This window comes from Perissodus microlepis, chromosome 16, assembly GCF_051167445.1.
Source record: "Perissodus microlepis isolate ML-2025 ecotype Zambia chromosome 16, ASM5116744v1, whole genome shotgun sequence".
Classification (NCBI taxonomy): Eukaryota; Metazoa; Chordata; class Actinopteri; order Cichliformes; family Cichlidae; genus Perissodus; species Perissodus microlepis.
Window position 1 is genome coordinate 4,993,052 of NC_140476.1, and position 21,949 is coordinate 5,015,000.

General features: G+C 40.7%; 1 protein-coding gene across 8 annotated transcripts in view; it reads left to right on the forward strand.

The window, feature by feature from the left end:
- The window catches only part of col18a1a (collagen type XVIII alpha 1 chain a), a 78,332-nt gene that overhangs the window by 23,189 nt on the left and 33,194 nt on the right, over nt 1-21,949 (forward strand). The window contains exons 1-2 of one of the 8 annotated variants that reach the window (XM_084907595.1): nt 9,736-10,629; nt 19,625-20,166. In XM_084907595.1, coding sequence (XP_084763721.1) covers nt 10,107-10,629; nt 19,625-20,166 — 1,065 coding nt within the window. In that variant the 5' untranslated portion in view covers nt 9,736-10,106. Of the gene's footprint in view, nt 1-9,735; nt 10,630-10,702; nt 11,626-19,624; nt 20,167-21,949 lie in introns of those variants that run through there. The other 7 variants (XM_084907594.1, XM_084907593.1, XM_084907596.1 and 4 more) reach the window with 7 other exon arrangements.

The following is a 21,949-nucleotide window of genomic DNA, read 5'->3' on the forward strand; positions in this document are numbered from 1 at the left end:
GAAGCTATTCATCTAAAACTCCCGCGTGCAGGGTGGCTCTTTCCTGAGGGTTACTGAAACTAAATATTTAGGGTCTGTTTCCCATGACGACTTGGATGGACTGTGTCATCCTGCTTGCCTTCAGCACCGGCTTCCTGTTTCATATGCGTGTGCTGTGCGTGCATGTGCAGACTAATGACAGTCCTGTGACCTTTTGACTGTAATGAGGTCGGTGTCCTGTTAGGCCCCATAATTAACCCCTCACTGATTTGGTCTCCCTCTACTGGAGGACACAGCAGATGGCAGATGAAACTCTTCCCGGTGTATCTGAATTTTTCACACTGTGTAAAACGGGCTTTCTTTTTGGCAGGGGTTCAAAAGTAATCGTATGAGCTTCAGTCGACACATTAAACTCGTCAATTCCCATCATTTAGGAACCAAAACATCTAAACACATGTTTGTGGGGTTTTTCTGGGCTGTCCCATCAACAGCCAAGGCGTGTTTGAGTGTTGTGCTGAAGGCTTGACTGACGCAATATTGTAGCAGAAGGAAATAAAAACCTTGTAATTACTCTAGCAGCTCTTTGAGCATCGATTGAAATGTTGACTGTGGGAGAGATAATTGTTCCCCTTCTTTTCTGCTACACAGATACACTTTTAGTAGCATTTTTATTTTTCAAACATGCATATTTTGACTTGAGTGGCTGTTGGCACTTGACAGGCCTCGTGTACGCTGTGTTTGGTTTTCCACAGGTGTGTTTTTGTTAGGCGAGCAGTAAAGTTTGCTTTTGGTCATTTGGTGAGGCCTGCAGCGGTAAGCATGCGGGGAATTAAATTTTACATGTCATTGTAAACATGTAACGTATGTTAGCACTCATTCATTTACACCTGTAGTTGTCAGCAGGAGAGGTGCATGACCGGGACGCATGTTGATCTCCTTATGAAAGACATTAAGTATAATTAAGTTGGCTGATGCTGTCTTGCTGGTGTTAATTAAAATTACACTTGGATTACTTTTATTCCTTTTGGATTTATAAAAAACTGAAGTGTGGGGGAGTGGAGGAGTTTTTTAGCTTCTTAAGGGAAATCAGAAATGGTTTGAGAACCACTAAAGAAAAAAAAACATGTTTTCATCTTTGAGGCATTAAAGAAAGTTTAGTTTTAAATACACCTCAGTATTAACCTGTTTATGGTATAAACCTTAAGAAAGGATTGGTTTGAGGCAGGATCTCAGGCTTCTGTATTCCTCTCCAGAAAGTTGTGGCCCACTTTGTGGACAGTAGAGGGAGCTATTTCCCCATAGCTACACATCACTGCTGGGGGTGTGAGCTCACACCAACAATCAGATTTTCATTTGTAGCCAGCTGGTTCAAATTAGTAGGTCAGGAAAATAGCAGACATCCTAGCACCTTATAAACGCTGTGCTGACGTTCTGGTCCTCCCCTGCAAACATTCACAAACCGGCCACACAACTTGTAAATGTCAAACTCAGCCGAGCACACATTTAAATGAAGAAACCTTTCAGCTTGTCTCTCCTCCACGTACTTCAGTCAGCCAGGTTTTCGTTTCAGGCAGAAGATTCAATTCTCTGTCTGTCATTAGTTGCAATAACAGCTGGCAGGCATGGTGTTGAAGGCCAATTACAGTTTAGACATTTCCGGATGCTCTGACTTGACAGTGCGCTAATTAGTGGAGTCATCACAATTACAAGAGGCCTCGAAGTAGTCCCTTTGGAGCTGGAATTTTTTAAAGATCACCAGCAGGCAGCAGGCTCTGAGCTCTTTGGTAATTTCCTGCATTGCAACTCCTTTTAATTACTCTTATCATTTGCCTGAGTGATGATTGAGCGGAGTGGAGCTTAGAGTGGTGCTTGTTGGTCTTAGATCTTAGTGGTTTAGTAGACTTGGGTTACAGAAACACTGTTTGTAGTTAACTCTCACAGTCACTGTAAAGAATTCGACTTGCTGGTGCATGAGTCGAGGTTCCCAAAACATACATGTGTCGTGGGGTTTGATTAAATCTCAAGAATAAACAAAGAACCAAACTCTTAATAGCCAACAGGGAATTTTATGGTACATATACTTGACATGTTCTCAGGGTTAAACCCATGTATGGAACAGTTATCCATCTTTGATCTGCCCTGGATTAATGCTAGTGTTTACTGAGAAAATTACATTTCTCTAATGCAATAATTATGGTAAAGCATGGGTGTCTGTCTTCTATCCCATATACGGTGCACGCCTTTACCTCCTTCCTATACTGTAACAGTTGTTTAGGCACCACAGGCTACATATTCCTCTGTGTTTGTGGAATGTGTCTCTTTCAGAGTGACAGCCAAGCTGTTTCTGCTTGTCTGAGCAGGACTGCGTGGATCCCTGCAGGGCTCCGTCTGCCTGTCTGTCTCTTTCTGCAGGATACTGGGTCGCTCAGTGCAAAGATGCACCCTTTAAAAAAAAGAAAGAAAAAAGGTCTTTTCTGCTGCTTTTCAGCACATAGATTACGCACAGCATCTGCAGGGATTTCATGGGGTTGTACCTCGCCATGTGATGAGCTCCTAAGTCTTCTTCCTCTCTTTGAAGATGGAATAAGTGACGAGTTAACAAAAACAATGTTGAAGCAACTAGTCAGTGATTTAAAAAAGAAAAGAAGCTTAAGATTAGATTAATAGAAACGGTAAACACCCCTGATTAGTCTTGGGTTTGGGCCTGTATTTAGTTAACCTGCATGTCTTGAAGGAGTAAATCTTTTAAAGGACAGGAACAAACTGATGGTTGGGGAAGCCGACTCTCGTAATGCTGCGGTCTCTTTATATCGGACAGTGGCAGAGTATGACCAGGTCCATTTTAAACGATGACTCCGCCCCTTATATGGGGAATTTTAGCTTCTTCAATCTGGATGAAGATTTGCAGTAAAACAAAGCATCACAGAAGTAGCTTCATCTGAATTGTCCATCTGACTAAACTATGGGAAACTATGCACATATCTTTTCCATTTATTCATTTTTTTCATGGGAAGCTATTTATTTATTGTAGTATTTTTAGCATTTCGGGCTTTTTTTGTATTTTAGCCTGAGGGTTATGAAGTTGTGGTTTTAGTGAAGCCAGGAGCAATGCTTAATTTCTCCGTCTGGTAGAATAGTTGCCCGCTCTATTAACTGCAACACAAACCTACCTAAACGCATCAGCAAAGGAACCTGAATCTAAACGTAGAAACTGGTGTGGGTTAACGTATGCTTTAGCTATCAGACATCACAGCTTACAGTTTGTGGCAGTGTCAGTGAAGTGCTAACAACACATTGTTAGCTTACATAATTATGGCTCCAGAAAATGTATTAGCTCAGAAAAATGCCTGGTTTCACAACAATACATGTGTTACTCATACTTGAACAGCAAAACATGAGCAGCACAGCCAACACCAGCTCATAAGTGAGGAGAATTTCTGACAGAGTTATCCATCAGTGTCTGGCGCTGGTCTCAACTCAGTGTCTTTTCTTGGTATTTGTATTACATCTATTTGTTGTATTATATTATAATATTACTGGAATAACCGTTAATGTGAGCTACTCCTACTTATGGCTAATTCACGTGCAATTAGAAGACGTAAGTCTTAAGAAACCTTCTTCATATTGAAATGAAACCCAATGTTATGTTTGCTTTTCATCAAGAGATTTTTGATGCTTGACTTTTTTGTTTCTTCCTCTTCATGTTGAACTTCACTGGTTATCTTTTCTGTTAATGGTCAACTTTTTAACCAATCAGCAATCAACCTAAGGATTGCCACACTGTCTGCATTGCTTCACGTGTTGGCTGTATTTCCATAATCCCTCTCTTATTGTGCAACCAAACGTGCAGCCGTGAATTTGCCCCAATCCAGAAACACGTCCATGAAGAGCGTGCATTACACGGACAAGATCCACCCGTATGTTTCTATTAACGGGTACTTTAGGTATGAATTTGAATGAGAAACCAACTACGAAATCGACCAGTCACATGTAGTAGAGCTATTGAGCCAATTGCCAACTTTAAATACTACCTCCATATTCCACTTCCTGATTCAAGTTCATTGGAGTGGAAGTTTCTATGTATTCTGTATGTTTAATTATTAATTTAAGACATTTTAACAGTTTCTAGTTTATAACAGTTCAGATGTTGCTACAGGAGGCATTTAACATGGTACCCTGCTCCTACAGGTCACTCCTGGACTGTGATAAGTGTCTGTGGGAAACAGGACTCTCTTCCCTCCTAATGTGATAGCTGTGACCTTCTGACCTCCATTCTTTTTAGCCAACCCCCACCTCTCATTCCCTGGCTGTCTCTCACACACACACACACACACTGACATACATTCAGCGGGTGGAGATCCTGGAGATGTAAGAGGATGTGATTTGAATTAGGTTCTTTCATTCTGACTGAAAGCCAGAGCATAGTGGCAGTATAGGAACACTATCTACTATCTGTCCATCTACAGCTGATAACTTGAATTACAAGCCTATAGCACACATGTCCTGAAACAAGTGCTTCCCAGGCCTAACCTTAGGCAGTGGATTACTCCACTTCACTGACAACTGATTGTGCTTTGAAACTGGGTAAAAATAGATTCTGCTTGCAGTTTTTTCTGTTTTGGACTCAGCTGTTTACCACTGTGTTGAAACCTGTTGCTTGGGGTTACATGAGAGAGCTTTTCTGTTTGCAAACAGGGACTTGCAGCCTGCAGAGAGAGAGAGTGGAGGCGTGGTGCTGAAGATTATCAGATGATTGTATAACAGGCGCTTCCTCGTGCTTTTAATTTCTCCAGTTGATTCATTTTGAGATGTACTGCTGCTCGACTGTGACATGCTGGACTGATGCCCTTGCAGCTGCAGCTCAGACACGGGTGTGGTGTGTGTTTCAGCCATAAGTTCACTATAGTTTGTATATGTTTTTGTCTGTTTTTGTCCAGCGGATGTATTTCAACCATATGTGGCTTCGTACTGGGGATGTTAGGATGTCCTAATTAGTGTGTGTCATTTAAAACTCCCAGCTCTCCCATTGCTGTGGAACGTAATGCTTGTATAACCACTAACACTGTGACTACACCGTGACTCATAGCGAGAGGTTAACAACTCTCACATGCTGAAATAACATAGGTGCATATGGAGACAAGGATGTGTAAACGTGTGTGTGTGGTTGTTGCCAAAAGGCCCTTTAGCTGGACTGCCCACATGGTCTTGTGTTGTCACCCTGGATCGTGCCTGGTTGGGGGTTATTTTTACCTTTAGGGAAATAGAGACTGCATAGAAAGTCGATGGTGGAACGCATACTTTTCTCCTCTGTCAATAGTCTTGGCTATTGTGTTTCTAACTGTTATTAAATGATTCATAAATGCTATATTTAGCACATCATACAAATTGTGAGTCTGCACATGAAATGCAATATCTGAATGACAGTCAGAGTGGCGTAAAATAACGATGCGAAGTGACGGATAATTGGCTGCCTTCGGCCCCTTCTGGATTATGTTCAGAAGCTTTTTGTTGGTGTTGTAATTAGTCGATCATTCACTTCCCATTGATGGTCTCAGTCTTCAGACGCGGTCCTGGTATTAGGTTTCATGCTTTTGTCTGTGCATTGTGAGGACAGACACAGGGGAGGCCTGGAATTTCTCCTTCTTAAACATCTGAGGATTTTAAAGATCAGGCATCACAGAAATGCAAAAGAAAAAGGCCTACCACCGTGCAGGATCTTCATAATCCTATAATGCATAGCCGATGTACCTGTGGAGGACCCGAGACTTCTGCCCCATGGTCTTCCTAAGCACCACCTTTTGTTTCACATTCTTCATTCATAATTTCACCAAGCAAGTGTAGTTCAGATTTTTAGCCATCATTTTAGGTAATAATTTCAGCTAACAGTTAAATTGTTATTGATGCTTTTTTTTCTTTAAAAAAAAAACATTTAGCTATAAAAATCAATTGCTATCTCAACAAAAAGCTAATCAACTGTTTCTTTATTTTTTATTTCAACCTTTTTTTTAACATTATTTGGACATTTTATTCCTTCATGCATTCATACCAGCTGCTATTTTGTAATCCATATGCATTAGTTTTAGTTAACTAGTAACTGCTCAGCTCAGACTGGTTTAAGTCCCTTGTTTGTTCATTAATGAATAATTAGCTAATATTTCCATTGCATGCATGGGTAGTGCAGAAGTGCTCCCCTGGGTACCTCTGTTTAGATTCTTTTCTGGATGGATCCAGATACAGCGTTTAGGGCCAAACCATAACAGTAAAAACTGATAGATTTATAGTCTGAGTCCACACAACTGTTAATTAAAAACAAAAACATATTTTAGTATTGAGAAATGTGCATAGTTTTAATTTCTTGTCTTGCTAGGATATCCACTGTTCTGTTAATGCGTTTTTGTTAATGGGTGAACTGGTCCTTTGAACAAGTAGGAATCCCTGCTGAGATTATAACCCTCTGTTAGTGTGCAGGCGACCAGCACGTGACCTTAGTTAAAGGGCGGCTCTTATAGAAGACATGGTTCAACTACACATAAGCAATTTTGTCAAAAGCACCTGTTCCTTTTAAATGAATAAAAACAGGTTGTTTAACGTGCACGCCTATTCTTGGCACATTCTAGTGCACCTTAAAGGCTTTGCATTGAATGCATCAGCCCTACATTTAAACAGCAAAGACTGTAACTAGTCTTGCAGTAATTTTCTAGCTTCCAGCTGTGTTGTCTTCTTCTTTTATGGTTTGTACACATATTAAGGACACATATTACTTTTCACATTTTCACATGTTCATGATATGGAGATTGCCTTAGTCTAAAAGACTGATGATTGTCCTGCATTCGTTAACTTTTTTTTTTTAATAAATAAACTAATCATTTTCTAGTTGTAGTGACAATCTTGACGGGGGGGGGAGAGAGAATGCATTACATGTTGGAAATGCTTCACTGTCTGGCAAGTTCTTATGAAAATTTTAAATTGCGTGTCTTTGACTCACACGTGAACACCCCCCCGTGGGTAATTCATTGTCATCTTTAGAAAAATAACACTCCTGGTGATTCATTTTTTTTCACGCAGTTTCTTCTTTGTGTCTGGATTTAGAACGTCACGGAGGTTTGCTATCTGATTTAGTAAAGGAAACATGAAGGGCTTAGTTAAAAGAGCAAATCTTGCTGATGGGACTCTCCACAGTCTCTGGATCGTGCAGAACAGCTAAGTTTTTGTTCATGTAAAGGATGGATGGATTAGGCAGGGAATGTACCACATGATGTTTCTATTCTGCTGAGATCAGGTGAAATTTAACTTGAACTTTTCTGGGGGGAAAACAGCAAAACCTCTGCAAAGTCTAAGCTACACCATAATTAAATGCACAACCAAAACGCCTGACAGAGGATTTCACAAGCTTTAGGCTAATCATTATCCATCACAAGACTCGAGTCTGTTACCCTAAAGTTTATTACCCAAGTCACTACCATAAACTTTGGGTTTGTTTCGGTCTGCAAGACAAAGATTATCGAGCTTGTCTGACCAGTGCTCCAGACTTTCAGTTCTTTCTCAAACATTTTGTGATGGACTATGTTGCACAGCAATGCTTAAAACTCAACTTCTCAGCCCTTCTGGAACTCTCTCGCTGAGCCTGGGATCTCAGAACTGTTATCTTTTTATAAAGTAGATAAAATCTCATTTTTTTAAACTTGCTTTAGAGTATTTTTTTGTCTTTCTGTCTTGTTGTGTGCTTTATTACTTACTCTTGGGAGTTATTTCCCCCAAGAGATATTATTACAATGACTTATTTAGTCATGTTCGCCCAGAAGCAAACTTCTCATCATATGATTAAAGATAACATTTTCCTTTCATCAGGATGGAGAGCGTGAAAAAGCTTGGCCTTGTGTGAAATGAGCCATAGTTTCCTTCATAGGGTAACCAGTTAACAGAGCTAACCATCTTCTGCAGTTTTTATGAACTCTTTTGCATTAAATGTGTGTTGTTGAAGACTGCATTGCTCTCCTGGCGACACCCTACCAGGGCTCCAGGCTGTGGTGGTGTGAGTGTCATCATTTCACATGGTTGCATTTGTGCAAGTGCATGATGATCATTAGTCTGTTTCGGTGCGCTGCTGGCACAGCCAGCTACCGTCACTGTGGTTGAAAGTAGTACTTTATCTCTTTTTCATGTGCTTAGCAGGTGATGATGATGAAAGAGTGAAACACTCCATTTAAGCTGTTGTAGTGTTTTAAAGATGAAGCAGTCTGGAGCTGATTACTGTTTGCCAATGAAAGGTCCCGGCTCAGACACTTATGATGAAAGGAAGTGCAGGTGAAAGGAGGAAGAAGTGGAAATGTGAGAAAGTGCAGAACAGAAAATGTATATCAAATTCTATTAACTATATTCATGAATGATGCCCATTAATAAACTTTTGGGACAGGAAATTTTACTGGTTCCCAGAAAAGTGGGTTCCAGCCTGAGCTCCAGCTCTAATGAAAGATCGGTGCTGAAATGGATAAATGTTCTTCTTCAGTGGCGTAAGTCGAGTAATCAGTTCTGAGAAATAAATCCCCGTTGATGCCAAAGTTTGTGTGACCTTTTGCTTTTTTTTCTTCTTTTTTTTTTATTCCTGGATTTTGTCTTTAGCACTCCCTTAAAGTTTTCATTTTAAAGTGCAGCCACCTTTATTTTCCCCACCAAAGGTTAGGGTTGTGTAATGTTTACACTTGATCTACACATTGTCATTTAGTACTGCACCACACCAGCTACACATTAGTAGAGCAAAAATTGAGTTTTATAGTTATAGTTGAAATTGCTAAATGATAAAATCAGATGATGATAGAAATGTTTGATTTGAGTTTTGCTGCCTCACGTATCAGCCACATTGATAACGAGGCGGATTTTGTTCTTTTGTAGCACCAGTGTTACCAGTGAAAAAGTTAGTGTAGGCCCCAGTTTCTATAGTCCAGACACACATAATCCTGCAGGCAGGGGTCAGTTGCATCGTTAGTGACCCCAGGCCGAGAGAGAGTGTTACAGGGTAAAGTTGTCAAGCTTGTGTCAAGACATTTCCCTATGTCCATGTGGGAGCTTTATGGAGATGACCTTCTGAGTTCCCTTCTATCAGCAACTGAAGCTGCAAGCAAATGCCAACGTATAAGAAAGACACTTACGCGAACCTCCTGTTCCTTTTATCGCTAAGCTCCCATTAGCAGTCGTCGAGGGTCTCTGTCAGCCAGCCCCACAGGCGATATGAGAAACCAGTCTGGACAAGAAAGCGAGGCTTGGATTACTGTGTACCCACAGAGCACTGAAAACAGGCGTGTAAACTAGACTGAACAATAAACGGCACCCTGTAGACAAGGGACAACTAATGCACAGACAATGGGTTATGTTGGGGCGCTTAAGCTTGTGAAAGAAAATGGGACCAAGAATTTGCATTAAGAGATGATATTGACGATCAAAAAATGGGCATTTCTCTTTCTTTACATGAGTGTTGACTGTCATTTGCAGATATTCCATACAAAAATACAATTACGCCAATAAATGACTGTTGTTAGATTATATTTAAATATAACCACACCACAATGGCAACTTCTTTTCAGTAATTGGTTGCAATGGACCAAGACTAATTCAGTCTTTGAGGGATCTCAGCACCGCTCCTTGTGCTTCAAGCTTCTAACAGTATATAATTGAATCTTTTTGTTGGAATGTGACCACAGTTTACATTTTTTTTAAGTCTTTGGTTTTCATATTATCGTAGATTAACAAAGCAAACAAATCAAGGGCAAATTGCTCCTGTCTGTAAAACACTGGAAAGCATCAGTATTGTGCTGTGAAAAGAAAGGCTGCTGTAATTTCAAGGTATCAGTCAGCGGGAGAGCTCGCTTTTCATTGCTGTGACAAAGGGGGAAGGAGGAGTTGGGGGAATAAATATTGCCAGAGCAGCCAATACGGAGACCACCTCCTCCTCCTGCTTTCCCTCTCTGCACTCTTTTGAATGGGGCACTCCTCTTCAGTTCTCCTCTCTGTTTAGTGAAGTGTGTGTGGAGACAGAGCTGAAGGAAAAGTGTGTGTGGAGTGACTGTGTGGACATGTCATAGTTCACTCTGTGAGTCTAATCGAGCCGGTGGACGTGGTTAAGACTTGACATTATGGTTATGATGAGGATCCAGTTTGGACTTGTGATTTTGTTGGCTCAGTGGGTGGTCCACTCTGATGCCTGGCTGTGGTCCTGGACTGATACGGCAACTTCAGCCCCAGCGGTAGACCCCGAGGGATCTGGCAGTCCAGCAGGTAGTGGAGAACCGCCGTCAGAAACTATTGCGAAAATTGGAGAAGAGATCATTGATGAAGGACATCAGATGGAAAAAGCTGTGCAGACTTTGGATCAGACTCCTGAGGCTCTTAAACTGAACACTGTAGTGTCAACAACAGAACCAGAGAATGAACATGAGTCAGAAAACTTTGCTACAGGGATGCCATCACACACAAGTAAACCTGGTAATGCCACATCTTCACCAATAAGTTCTGAAGGATCTGATAACTCAACCTTTACAGGAAATGTAACAAGACTCAGATCTGACTTTGGATCTGAATCTGCATCAGACAATGGGTCTGCAACAGGAACTGAAACTAGCTGGCGATCAAGATTTGGAACCCACAAGGCTCAAAAAGGTGCAGTAACGACCACCACTCGTAGTGAGTTAGATGGTAGAGTTAGTGGAGATGAGGACCACAGTCTTGGCAGCACAAAATCAGGGCAAAGTCTCGAGTCCCCCAACAACACGAGAGGAAATGGAAACAGTAGTTCTATTTCGAATGCTATTGACTTCAAATTAACAATATATTCACATAAAAGCCAAGAAGATTTATTAACCCCAACTGTAAGTTACAACTCCCTAACGACTATTGAGGTATCTAAGGATCATCAACAAGTGAAAGTTACTAATTTACTAAGTGGTAAATTTATGGCTAACCAGGAACTTTTATCTAACCAAGCATTACAAAGTAGCAAAGCTCCACTTGCCAGCCAGGTACTTTCTACAACTAAATCCCCCCAAATCTTTAAAAGACAACCACAAATAGATAGCAAGAGCCCAGACACGACCTTAAAATCTATAGATTTCCAACCCAATAAATCACTGATAATAAGCCAGAAAACTGGTCACATCCCAGATGCTACTCAGTCAACAATAAGTGAGAAAAAACTGAACCAAACAATCTTGTTCAGCCAGACAGTTGCAGTTAGTGAGCCAACAACTATAAAACAACCAGAAGTAGGTAGGCCAGCACTGGATGCTGAATCCCCACAATGCTTGTTGCTAGACACCGCTCTTCCCTTCTGCTCCTCCATGGCTGGGCAACGGTTTGTCGTGCCCAATTACTTCAACCAGAGCAGTGTGGAGGAAATCCAAGCACTCCTCAATGAGTGGGCTTGGCTGTTGAATTCTCAATGCCATCATAGCGTGGAGTGGTTTTTCTGCCTCCTTTTGGTACCAAAGTGTGGCTCTTTGGCCCCGCTGCCTGTGTTACCTTGCCAGAGTTTCTGCGAAGTCTTGCGGGACAGTTGCTGGACGCTCCTGGATGAGGGACGCCTCCCTGTGGAGTGCCACACTCTACCTGATGAGGAGGAGGATGGGTATCGGTGCTTGTCAGTTAGTAACCAGAAAGGTAATTACTGGCTCAAATGAATCTTGTTTTGGGATTCATTTTGAACCAGTTTTGAAATCCCCCCCACCACCCCCCCGAGTACGTCTGGTATTTTTCACACTATGAAATACCCTCTCAATTAATCAAAATTTGTCCCTGTCAGCACCGAATGAGATGTATTAATTAATTATTTCCCATCCCAAAAAAGCATGCGTGCTTATTTTTAACTTGAAGTCTAACAAGCATGATGCCAGTACTTTGTTTAACCTGCTGCATGTATATGTGTGCTGTGTACTGCATGTGACTTACCTTGTGAAGGTCATAGTATACCAGCACCCCCCTACACATACACACACACTCACATGCATGTATTTCCTTTTTGAGTAATTATATTCAAAGGGTAATACTTTGCTCAGATGATAATTATTTGCTTTATTACAGTAATGTTATATGTAATTATGTACTCAGTCTTGCCAGATGAAATAATTTCAATTCAAACAACCTTTCCAGTTTAACTACAAAGCTCTTCAAGTCAGACTGTAACACAAGAAAACACAAGTTTGCAAAAAGATTATTTTGGCTTTGCAATTATCTGGAATAAAATACAAATGTAATTATAATTATTTAATCATATTTATATAATTTTCTTGTTTGTTTGTTTTTTGCATTGCATTGCAAGACTAAGGAAATTGTAGATGCCTCTAATGAATGCATCTGAAACTGCAGAAGGCAATCTTCTCTGATATGTGCATGAAATGTATAACTTCAGCATATCTCTTTTGACAGTGAGTGGTTTGCAGGCTTGATGTGCGTTTGTCTGTTTAGGAATGGACACAGTAGCTTGGCATGCATGGGAAGCACTCATATTTGCATCAGTGCTTTTTAGATATGTGTTAATTTTTAGAACAAAATATTTCTCACAGCTGGACTAGGATGATATATTTCAACAGGTAAAAAATTTAAAGGTGGAAATAAAAAGAAATTAAAAGCAGCTGTTTCTCTCCTGCTGTGGTTGCACAGTTTAAAAAGGTGCTTTATAATCTTCTAGAAATTTACACCTTAATACTTCTGTCGCTCAGAAGTATTAAGGTGTAAATTTCCAAAATAAACTAGTAGTTACAAATTGCTGATAAATATTTAAAGATTAAAAGGACCAGTGTGCACTCAGCTGTCCTCTCAAAGACTGATAGGTGCAGCACATGCCCCTAGTGACCAAGAAATGCTGGAAAAATTGACTCATCTGTTTATTGCCAGTGGGCACCGATTCATGAGAGAAGTCTAACTGTTTTAGATGATCTTTTTCTAGAAAATCTTTTTTTAAGCCTGTTCCCTGATGCTGCACTTCTGCCCTGTCTCCCAACACTCTCCGTTTGTATCTCTGGGAGTTCAAGATTGTCTTTTTACAGCTTCAGTATCTCTGTGGCAGCTTGTTCCACTGACAGACATGAGTGAACAAGATGTTTCTGGTTCCTGGACTAAGTGACACACGTGAGCCTAAATAAATTTGAACTGTTTTACTTTTGGTTTATTGGCAAATGAAGTCATGGAGGATTAGGGTACCTTTACTGGTCGTCAAACTTAAAACATTATTCTGCCACAACCGCATGCACGTTTTTTTTGTTTTTTTTTATGTTGTAGACACAGTAATGCGGAAAATGCAGACAGGCCTGCAGCACACTGGAAGAATCAATCGTGTTGCCTTCTTTATATCCTGAGGGCAGGTTTTGTTGCAACTCTAGAAGATAGTTCATCACCCAAGCATGCACATTGCTTGTGAAAGTTGCCTCAAGGTATAACCGGAGTGCTCTCAGTTACTCTAAATCATTCATTGAAATCCACTGCAGTCAACACCATCTGGTATGACTCAAACAACAATCCACTGAAGCACATGGCTTGGTTAGAGTGATGGCTGAATAGATGTGATGAAAAGCATTGCTCTGCTATAGAGTTACTACTGCACCTATAAGGTCTCCTCAGCCCCAAGTACTAAGGATATCTAATAAACTTTAAATTCTACTGTATGCTGCCTGTAAACAACTGCCTACTGATTTTATATTCTTCCTAATAACTAAATATGTCTCTTCCTGTTTCTCACTGCAGCAACCTCTGCTCACACTTAAGGTTACACATACTGTAATTGGCCAAGAAAATATTTTAAAGCCAAAAGTGCTTTATTTCTCAGTTTATTTGCCCAGTATCTTTCTCTAAGACTGTGCCCACCCGCTTACAAGCCTTTCAGCATCTAAACAGAACCCTTACATGTAATATCTGAGAAGCCTCAGGCACCTTCCACTATTTCAAGTTTGGGAGGAGGGCAGTCGTACTCTCTATTTTGTCTTTGGCCTTAAACCAGCACACTCCTACGTCATGCAAATATAACTTGTAATGCAAATGTTTCATGACATACTGCTATCTTGGTGAGTTGATATTTTGGGTGAATTGAAGACAGACCCACTGGCATGGGTTGAAAAATACAAAGGAACAGTTTATACACTAAAATTACTGACTGCAGTCTTGATGCATCCAAGTGGGAGATTCATGTGGGGAGTTTGTTTGAGGGTGGTGGGAAGGGAGATTGTTTTGCTTTTTGGCCTTTTTAGTGATGATTTGCATGGTTGTCTCTTCCCAGCTTAAAAGATGAGCAGTCAACCATGTCACGCTCTGGAGGTCAAGCTTAGTTAATATTTAATATTAAACCATATTAATTTCTAGCAGATTGGAGTTTTAAATGGAAATTACAAGCTATCTGGGCTGTGCTGACAGACCTACATGTTACATTTTTTTTAATGCTACTTAAATCTCTGTGAACATTTTAGCTTGTGTTTTTTAGCTAGTGTACCTTCTTTGGTGTTCTGTATGTTTTTTAACACCATGGTTCTACTGAGCTGAGACTGATGTTTTATCTTATGACAAGAGGAAGGCCCAAAGCTGGCTGCAGTCCTTCACTACACTGCTTGCCAGGGAATCCTTTTGACTTGGCTCTCAGGAGGGTGCCAATTATGGGCACAGTGTGGTCTGACTTCTTTGCTGGCAGAAACCCGTTGCCCCCTCTGGTTTGTGTTGCAGTAGTACAAAATGAGAATGAGGCTGTGTTGCAAAAACAGAAAAGAACAAAAGCACCGGGATGTTTTAAGCTGGTTAAGTTCTTAAAGTTTTTAATGGTTTACCAGAGTGATGTAATTGTGAAATTCTGGTACTGGTAACCATTTAGATCCTAATCACGCCATATTTGAACATTTAGCTAATTCAATATTATATCCATAAATGTCTTTTCTTCTGATGGGCTCATATGTCATAGTCAAGAAGGCCAATACGTTGGCTTAAACTGTCCCATCAACATCAAGCTGAAACGGACATGGATACAGATGTTCAGCTGTTATATCCTGTGCATGTTTGAGGTGCTGTCTCTGCCATTTGTATAGACGCATTTGCATTTTTTCTTTCTGTAGTTAAAAACACATCTGTGAACACAGCAGCATGGGGCAAGGGGGTGTATTGCCTAAAAAAATGTTACTTCACAGTAGGGCTGGGCGATATATCGAGTTTTTTAAAAATATCGATATATTTTTATACGAGATATAAGCTGTGACAATATCCTTTATATCGATATAGTCTATGTTACGTTATAATTATAGTTGTGGAGCCGCAAGTTTGCCTCTCTTTCGTCCACTTTTGTCTTTACGCAACGTTACTCGACCTCGCCTCTCTCCTTCACTGAACACAACTCCCCCTCCTCCCCCATCGCTTCACCTGCAGGCAGCGACAAGGTGGACACGGCAAATCTACGTTAACGAGTTACTGAGCATCGCCCCGTGCGTGGGGCTGGACAGCGTCAACGTGTTAACGAGCTAACGCCATGCAGCCCAGAGGGGCTGCACAGCCTAAAACCCTTTCATTCTCTCAAAAGTTGACAGTGCGCCTTTTGTATGAATTCTGGTTGTGCTTGATGACCGCGAACCGATTTTATGTGGTACACAGCGCTCAGCAATCTGTCAAAAATGTTTTAGTACGACTTTGGTAAGCTACGGAGCTGCACCGCTTGATGAATTGTCAGAGCATTACGGCTACCGAGGAGCCTCGCGGAGTGATACGTACTGTGCTTCAACGTAATATTACCGTATTGTGTGTGTATAAGGACCATAAATGGCACCTGTTAAGAGACATGGTTACGAAGCGGATTTCAAACTCCAGGCTGTCAGTCACGCAGTAGAAATTGGGAACAGAGCAGCATGTTATTATGCTCAGCGTCTTTTAGTTTACATTCTGACTGCACAATTGTGAGCTCTTTGTTATGCACAAAAACAACAGTTTTCTTTTATTTATGGAGCATTATTATTTAATAAATGCTCATAATTTATTTTTTAGTAGTTTTTTTCATGTACATCTATGCTGTATGTTAATAAAAGTGCCTGTGTGACATCTGGGACACAGCTTTGACTATGAACTCTCTTTTTGTTCTTACTTTATGGCTTTAAAAAATATATATATCGAGATATATATCGTATATCGCCATCCAGTTAAAAAATATCGAGATATGAATTTTGGGTCATATCGCCCAGCCCTACTTCACAGGTAGAGAACTGAGCTCTTTTCCAAAGAGTGAATTTCACAGCTGGCGGTAGACTCGTGCTCCTTTTTGTGGTTTAAGAATTACAGTTTAGTCTTCAGGTTGAGTCAGGATAAAATCTCCTTCCTGGACTGTGATGTGGGTTTGTTCTGAGCGTTCGATTTAAAAAAAAAAAAAAAAAAAGTGGACTGTAGAACGGAAAGGACTTTATTATTTATTTATCTAAAAAAATCAGTGTTTAGTTTTTATTTCTTAAAACTACATTTTTTCTATATTCATGTAACTTAAGACTTTTTTCAAAGTTCTCAGAGTATCACACATCCTTGACAAGAAGAAGATTAAAACAAATATTATACTGTTTTAAGCAACAGTGTAGCTTTATATTAAACTTCCACTAATCATGTGATCACGTGAGCGCAATGAATTTGCTTTACTTTAAATTGGCTGAGAATTGCTTCACATATATGATTCATGCTGCAGATGCACAAGGATTATGGTGAAAAAAAATCATGGGACTGTAATTTCAGCTTTCAGAGATGAACTCTGACACTCCAAACACAGGGTCAGACCACTGCCCCGCCTTCTGTACACTGAGGGGAGAGATCGTTGCCCTCGTCTCAGCAGGCCTCAAGGGATGTTTTAAATGGTGATGGAGTTTAGTTGGGAAAAGCCGCACAGTTTCTCACTGTCCAGATGTTTGAATGTTTTCCTATGGTTTATACAGGATCTTGTGCTCTCCAAAGCTGTGCGTACAGCTGACAGTGTATATACAGCTTTATCAACAGGGTACCACAAAGTCTGCTACACCGTCTTGAAATGTGAGGAAATGAAAAGGAGTCAGTAAGCGGTCTTCCTGACAAGACAAACTAGCACCGTAAACCCTGCAGTGCTCCATTCATCACAGATCTTTTCTATTCCCAACTGACCTTGAAGCTGTCAGCGTTTAACAAAAGCTATTTAAGAAAACTTGAATTGAGATTGCACTTAAAATGCTAATGGTGACCTCTCTGAGGCCCCCTACAACTTTTGATGTCCGAGATGGAATGTCTGGTTGGCTCTTTGCTGACAATGCAGACACACTAAACCAGATTCAGCAAAAGCATTCCTCCGAAATCCTAAAGCAGGTCAAGCCTTTCAATCAGCTTTAGATCTGAAGATGACATTTTAAGTCTCAAAATGGCATTAAGCACAGTTGCATCACAGTTGCATCAGGCTGTAAATGGAGATACCTTTTTTGGTCAATTCTAAGCATGGCTCAAAACAGTGCACATCTGGTCGGTGTAGCTCATTGCTAATAGGTGAGATGTTTTGCTAATTAGGGGTTTGGAAAGCTCGAGTCCGTGCACGTTCCAACAGCATGTCGGCTTTTTATTTGTTGAAGGAATCAAAATCAGATGCTTGAAATCCAGGTGAAAGAGAAATTGCGAGGAGTAGACGGTGAGGTCATATCCTCAGTTTGCACTGCAGAGGAATGCTGCATGCTGAAGGACAACCAATCTGTGTACGCAATCCGCCTTATTACATACCTTTCATTTTAATTTGCACACAAATCAAATCATTCTCTCCACTTTGCTTGCAGAAAAAATACATTGCATGTTCAGTTATGCACTGTGGCTCCATTAAAACTTCAACTTCCAACTGCTTCAGCCCCCAAAGCAGAAGGATTTACAATTCCCCAAATGATGAATTTCCCCTTTGAATTATTACAAGGTTTTTACCTTTTTTAAAACCTCCTTTGGCAGATTATGCACAAGACAGCGAGCCAGGATCAGACATGTCAGCACATGCCCACTGAAGGGACCCTCAAGGTGCCTCATTCTGATTTTATCAGAGTAAACATCTGGTCAGCCGGGTGCAAACCACAGTCAGTGACCTACGTCTGAGTTATTCTGAACCTGGAGGCCGTTGTGTCATCCTGTGGTGATTTGTTTCCCTTTCTTTTTTAATTTAGATAGGTTATACTGAAGTTTTGATTGTTTTGGGACTGTAAATTTAATTATTAGTTTTGATGTGTTGGCTTGTAATATGGCCTCTAACCTTCTAAATGATATAGCGACTTTGGATATGACTAAAAGTGTTTCCCAGGCTCGAGTAAACTATTTATCAGTCCTTGGACTTTACTTATATGTCTGTTGACATGCATATATGTATGTGAGTGTACATCTATTAATGGTCTTATCCGCTTACTGATAAATCTGCTCTAGAAGTCTGATTGGTGCAGAGAGGAACTGCACAATGGAAGGTATTTTTATTGCTGTCCTGTTGCAGCTTGACTGGGTTCTCTGTTAGTGCAGATTCAAATAAATGCATCTGCAGTCCTCCGATAGCGAGCAGGATATTCAGACTGGTGTTTATGATGGTACTGAAGAGAGCGGGTTCTTTGGCTCAGATAAAATATCTCGTGTGTTTAGGCTCTCGACGCAGCCAACTGCTGATCCAATTGATCTCCAGCACTCAGGCAGTGGAGAGGCTTTGAACTGAGCGATAGAGCTCGCTCGTTAGTCACCAGGTGGTAAACCAAAGCATTTCTTCAAAGAATCAGAAATGCATCACATGTTGTCCAAAAACAGTCATTTTGGTCATTCTGTTTTTAACACATGGAAACATTTTTTTCTTTTTTTGAGGGGGGGATCAAAGAGCAGAGGTTTGGTTTGATGTCAGTACATCAAAATCTGTGTCCACAGTGCATGTGCATGAATACACATTGCTCTTTGTGTTTTTTTGCCTTTCTTAAACACTTTAAATTATGCACCGACTTTGCCAGTGTCGCCAAGGGTGATGGAAGTGTCAGCACAGACATGCCGGAGGCCCAGCTGTTGGTCCCTGCAGTGCCCCAAGTCATGACATCTAGCAGATGTCATGCAAGTTTGAAAAGTTTTGCGTGTTTTTTTTTGTCAGTGTCTTCAGGAATGATGCATAAATATCCATCTGTTCCATAGTCTGCAGCAAGCTTTTCATCTACTTCCACTGTGCATGAGTAGAGGATAAACCTTGACGAGGTTTCTTTCTTTCTTACTTTAGGAAGTTCTTGCTTTTGGTGTGCAGGACTTACAGCGTCTGAGAAAGTGTTTCTTTTCTTACTCTCTTTTGCCTCGCGTTTTCCCTTTTTTGCAGATGTTTTTCTTTCCATATTTTCAAGTAATAAAATCACTTGTTTGTTTGTGGTCCCTTGAGAGTAGCTGCTTTCCCTGGGTTTCTAGGAAAAAAACATGGTTCACTAAAAGCAGATGTGGTACCATTTACATTCTCACATACATTTCTTTACAAAGGGCATTGTGACTGATTCAGCTGCAGTTAGTGCAAGGACCCATCCTGCCTCCATCGCAAACATCCACATTTTGTCACCTACCAACAGCCTCCTGGTCTAACCCCTACTCTGCCATGCTGCCCTCCCTTTAAACCTCTGCTGTTTTATGCTCACTGTGGCCTGACATCTTGTTTCTCTCCCTTTAGAAGACAGTGGAGTCTCTCTGCTACAACTGATTGGAGATCCTCCTCCAAGTGAGATCACCCAAATCTACGGACCAGACAACACCCCTAGTTTTGTCTTTGGACCGGATGCCAATACGGGCCAGCTGGCACGCGCCCACCTCCCAAACCCATTTTATCGAGAGTTTTCCCTCATGTTCAACCTGAAACCCACCACTAACCAGGGCGGGGTCATCTTCTCCATCACGGATGCTCGGCAGAGTATCATGCATGTGGGAGTTAAACTGTCAGCCGTGCAGGACAACAACCAAAATGTCATTCTGTACTACACCAAGCCCAAGTCAGCTCGGTCCTTTGAGGCAGCCAGGTTCCTCGTGCCCTCTATGACGAACACCTGGACCCGTTTTTCTCTCGCAGTGATGGACGACAAGGTGCTATTCTACTTCAACTGTGACACAGACCCTCAGGTGGTGCACATCGAGAGGCCAGCGGAGAACATGGAGCTGGAAAGTGGTGCTGGCATCTTTGTTGGGCAGGCTGGAGGAGCTGATCCTGATAAGTTCCTGGTGTGTAAACAGGCTTTTACCTTGTTGACCAAAACACTGATATAGTAAATACAATACATTTATTTTATATCCTTTCATAACAGGTAAAGAACTATCTGTCGATTGTGCATCGAGTAAATCAGACTGTTGCATTCCTAAACTAAAGCTTCATACAAACCAACATTAACTTAGAGACCGGATTCCTGCTGCGTGAAGTCTTGGAAAGGTGCAGATCAGTGTTTTGATTTTTCACGGTTGTTATTATCCTGTGAAACATTTTGGCTGAATAACTCTCATGTGATCCAATTGCTCAAATTGCCTACTCCAAACCAAAACATTAATGTCTGTATCACATCACCATCATCTGTAGATTCTACAAATAATTGGAAGACCTCACAGTAGTGATGTAATTAGTGCCAGTCGTTTGACTGGTGTACATCTCAGCAGTTGGCCACCACAACTGGCGGCCTTAGGGGTTGCAGTAGTTCAACCATGGCTAATTACACATTTTTTCATTCTGCCTCTGAGCATGCAATTATTTTAAGTTTATCAACACAAAAAGCAAAAGAAGAACTCCATATAAGAACTGAGTAATTTGTCAGGGACAAACCTTTTAGGCAAAAACTGAGTTGCTTAAGTTATTTTTCATACTTGAGATCTCAATCAATCATTGCAGAGTGATTGTTTTATATCCATGTAATGCAATTATGCACTCTTTAGTAACAGTTGTGATTAAAATCGCTGAAAAGATTTATATCTTTGAGCCTTGAAAATTCAACCAAACCCTTTTGGGTGTGGAATAATCTTTCATTTGTGCAATTTTGTTTTTGGAAAATAAAAAAATGGAAGCTTTTTAGATTTGAATTTCAACACTTAATAGACAACACTCATGAAAGTCATGCATGACCTTATATTAATAGACAAATATAAGTATAAGCGAATCATTTTCGTCCCAGTTTCCACTTTTTTTAAGGTTACATCCATCAAGACTGACGGAATCTCCTACGTTCCCCTGGAAACTGATAGAAAATAAAATGAAATGGAAAAGAAATGTAGAAAAAGGGAAAAAATGATTTGCCTAATATGGGCACTGTTTTCAGTTTTGTCCCAGACTGCTCTCAGACTTGTATATTGGAAGCTTTCTGGTTTCGCTCTGTTGTGGTATTGACCAATCATGTTTGAACAGTGCTTTGGGCACGGACATCAAAATACCAGAAATGTAATAGTCCGTACCAACATCAGCAGATTTACATGATTCTTGATACCCAATCTGTGCCATGGGTTTTTTTGGTAGATTCTGTACCACTTCTTTAAAAGTTCGAGGTATATGAACACCAACACGAATGTTTTATTTATTTCAAATTTTATTTGTCACATATATAGTACATAGTACAACATGTAGTGAAATGCTTGTGTCTGAGCTGCGGAAAGGCAGCAGACGTAGCCACGCCATTCCAGGCCTTGGTTTTAGCATGGGGGGTCTAGCCAGGACCCTTATTGGATACCAGGTGGGAATTGAACTTGCAACTCCCCCTCCAAAGGTGTGTAGTGTGTAGTCTAGCTGAGTTAGCTTAGACATTTATAGAATGCTCTCATCAGTTTGTCTTCTCAAAGAAAATAGTAACATGCATTTCAGGACCCCATTAAAAAGGATCACACTTTCAATGTTGTTAATACGAAATAAAAGTCTTCCACCTTAGATACTTTGAACTGACTGAAATATATCTGAAAAGCATGACAGCATCGTGCATACATATACCATCTACGATAACTACTACTCCATATTCAACATAATTTGTCTAAC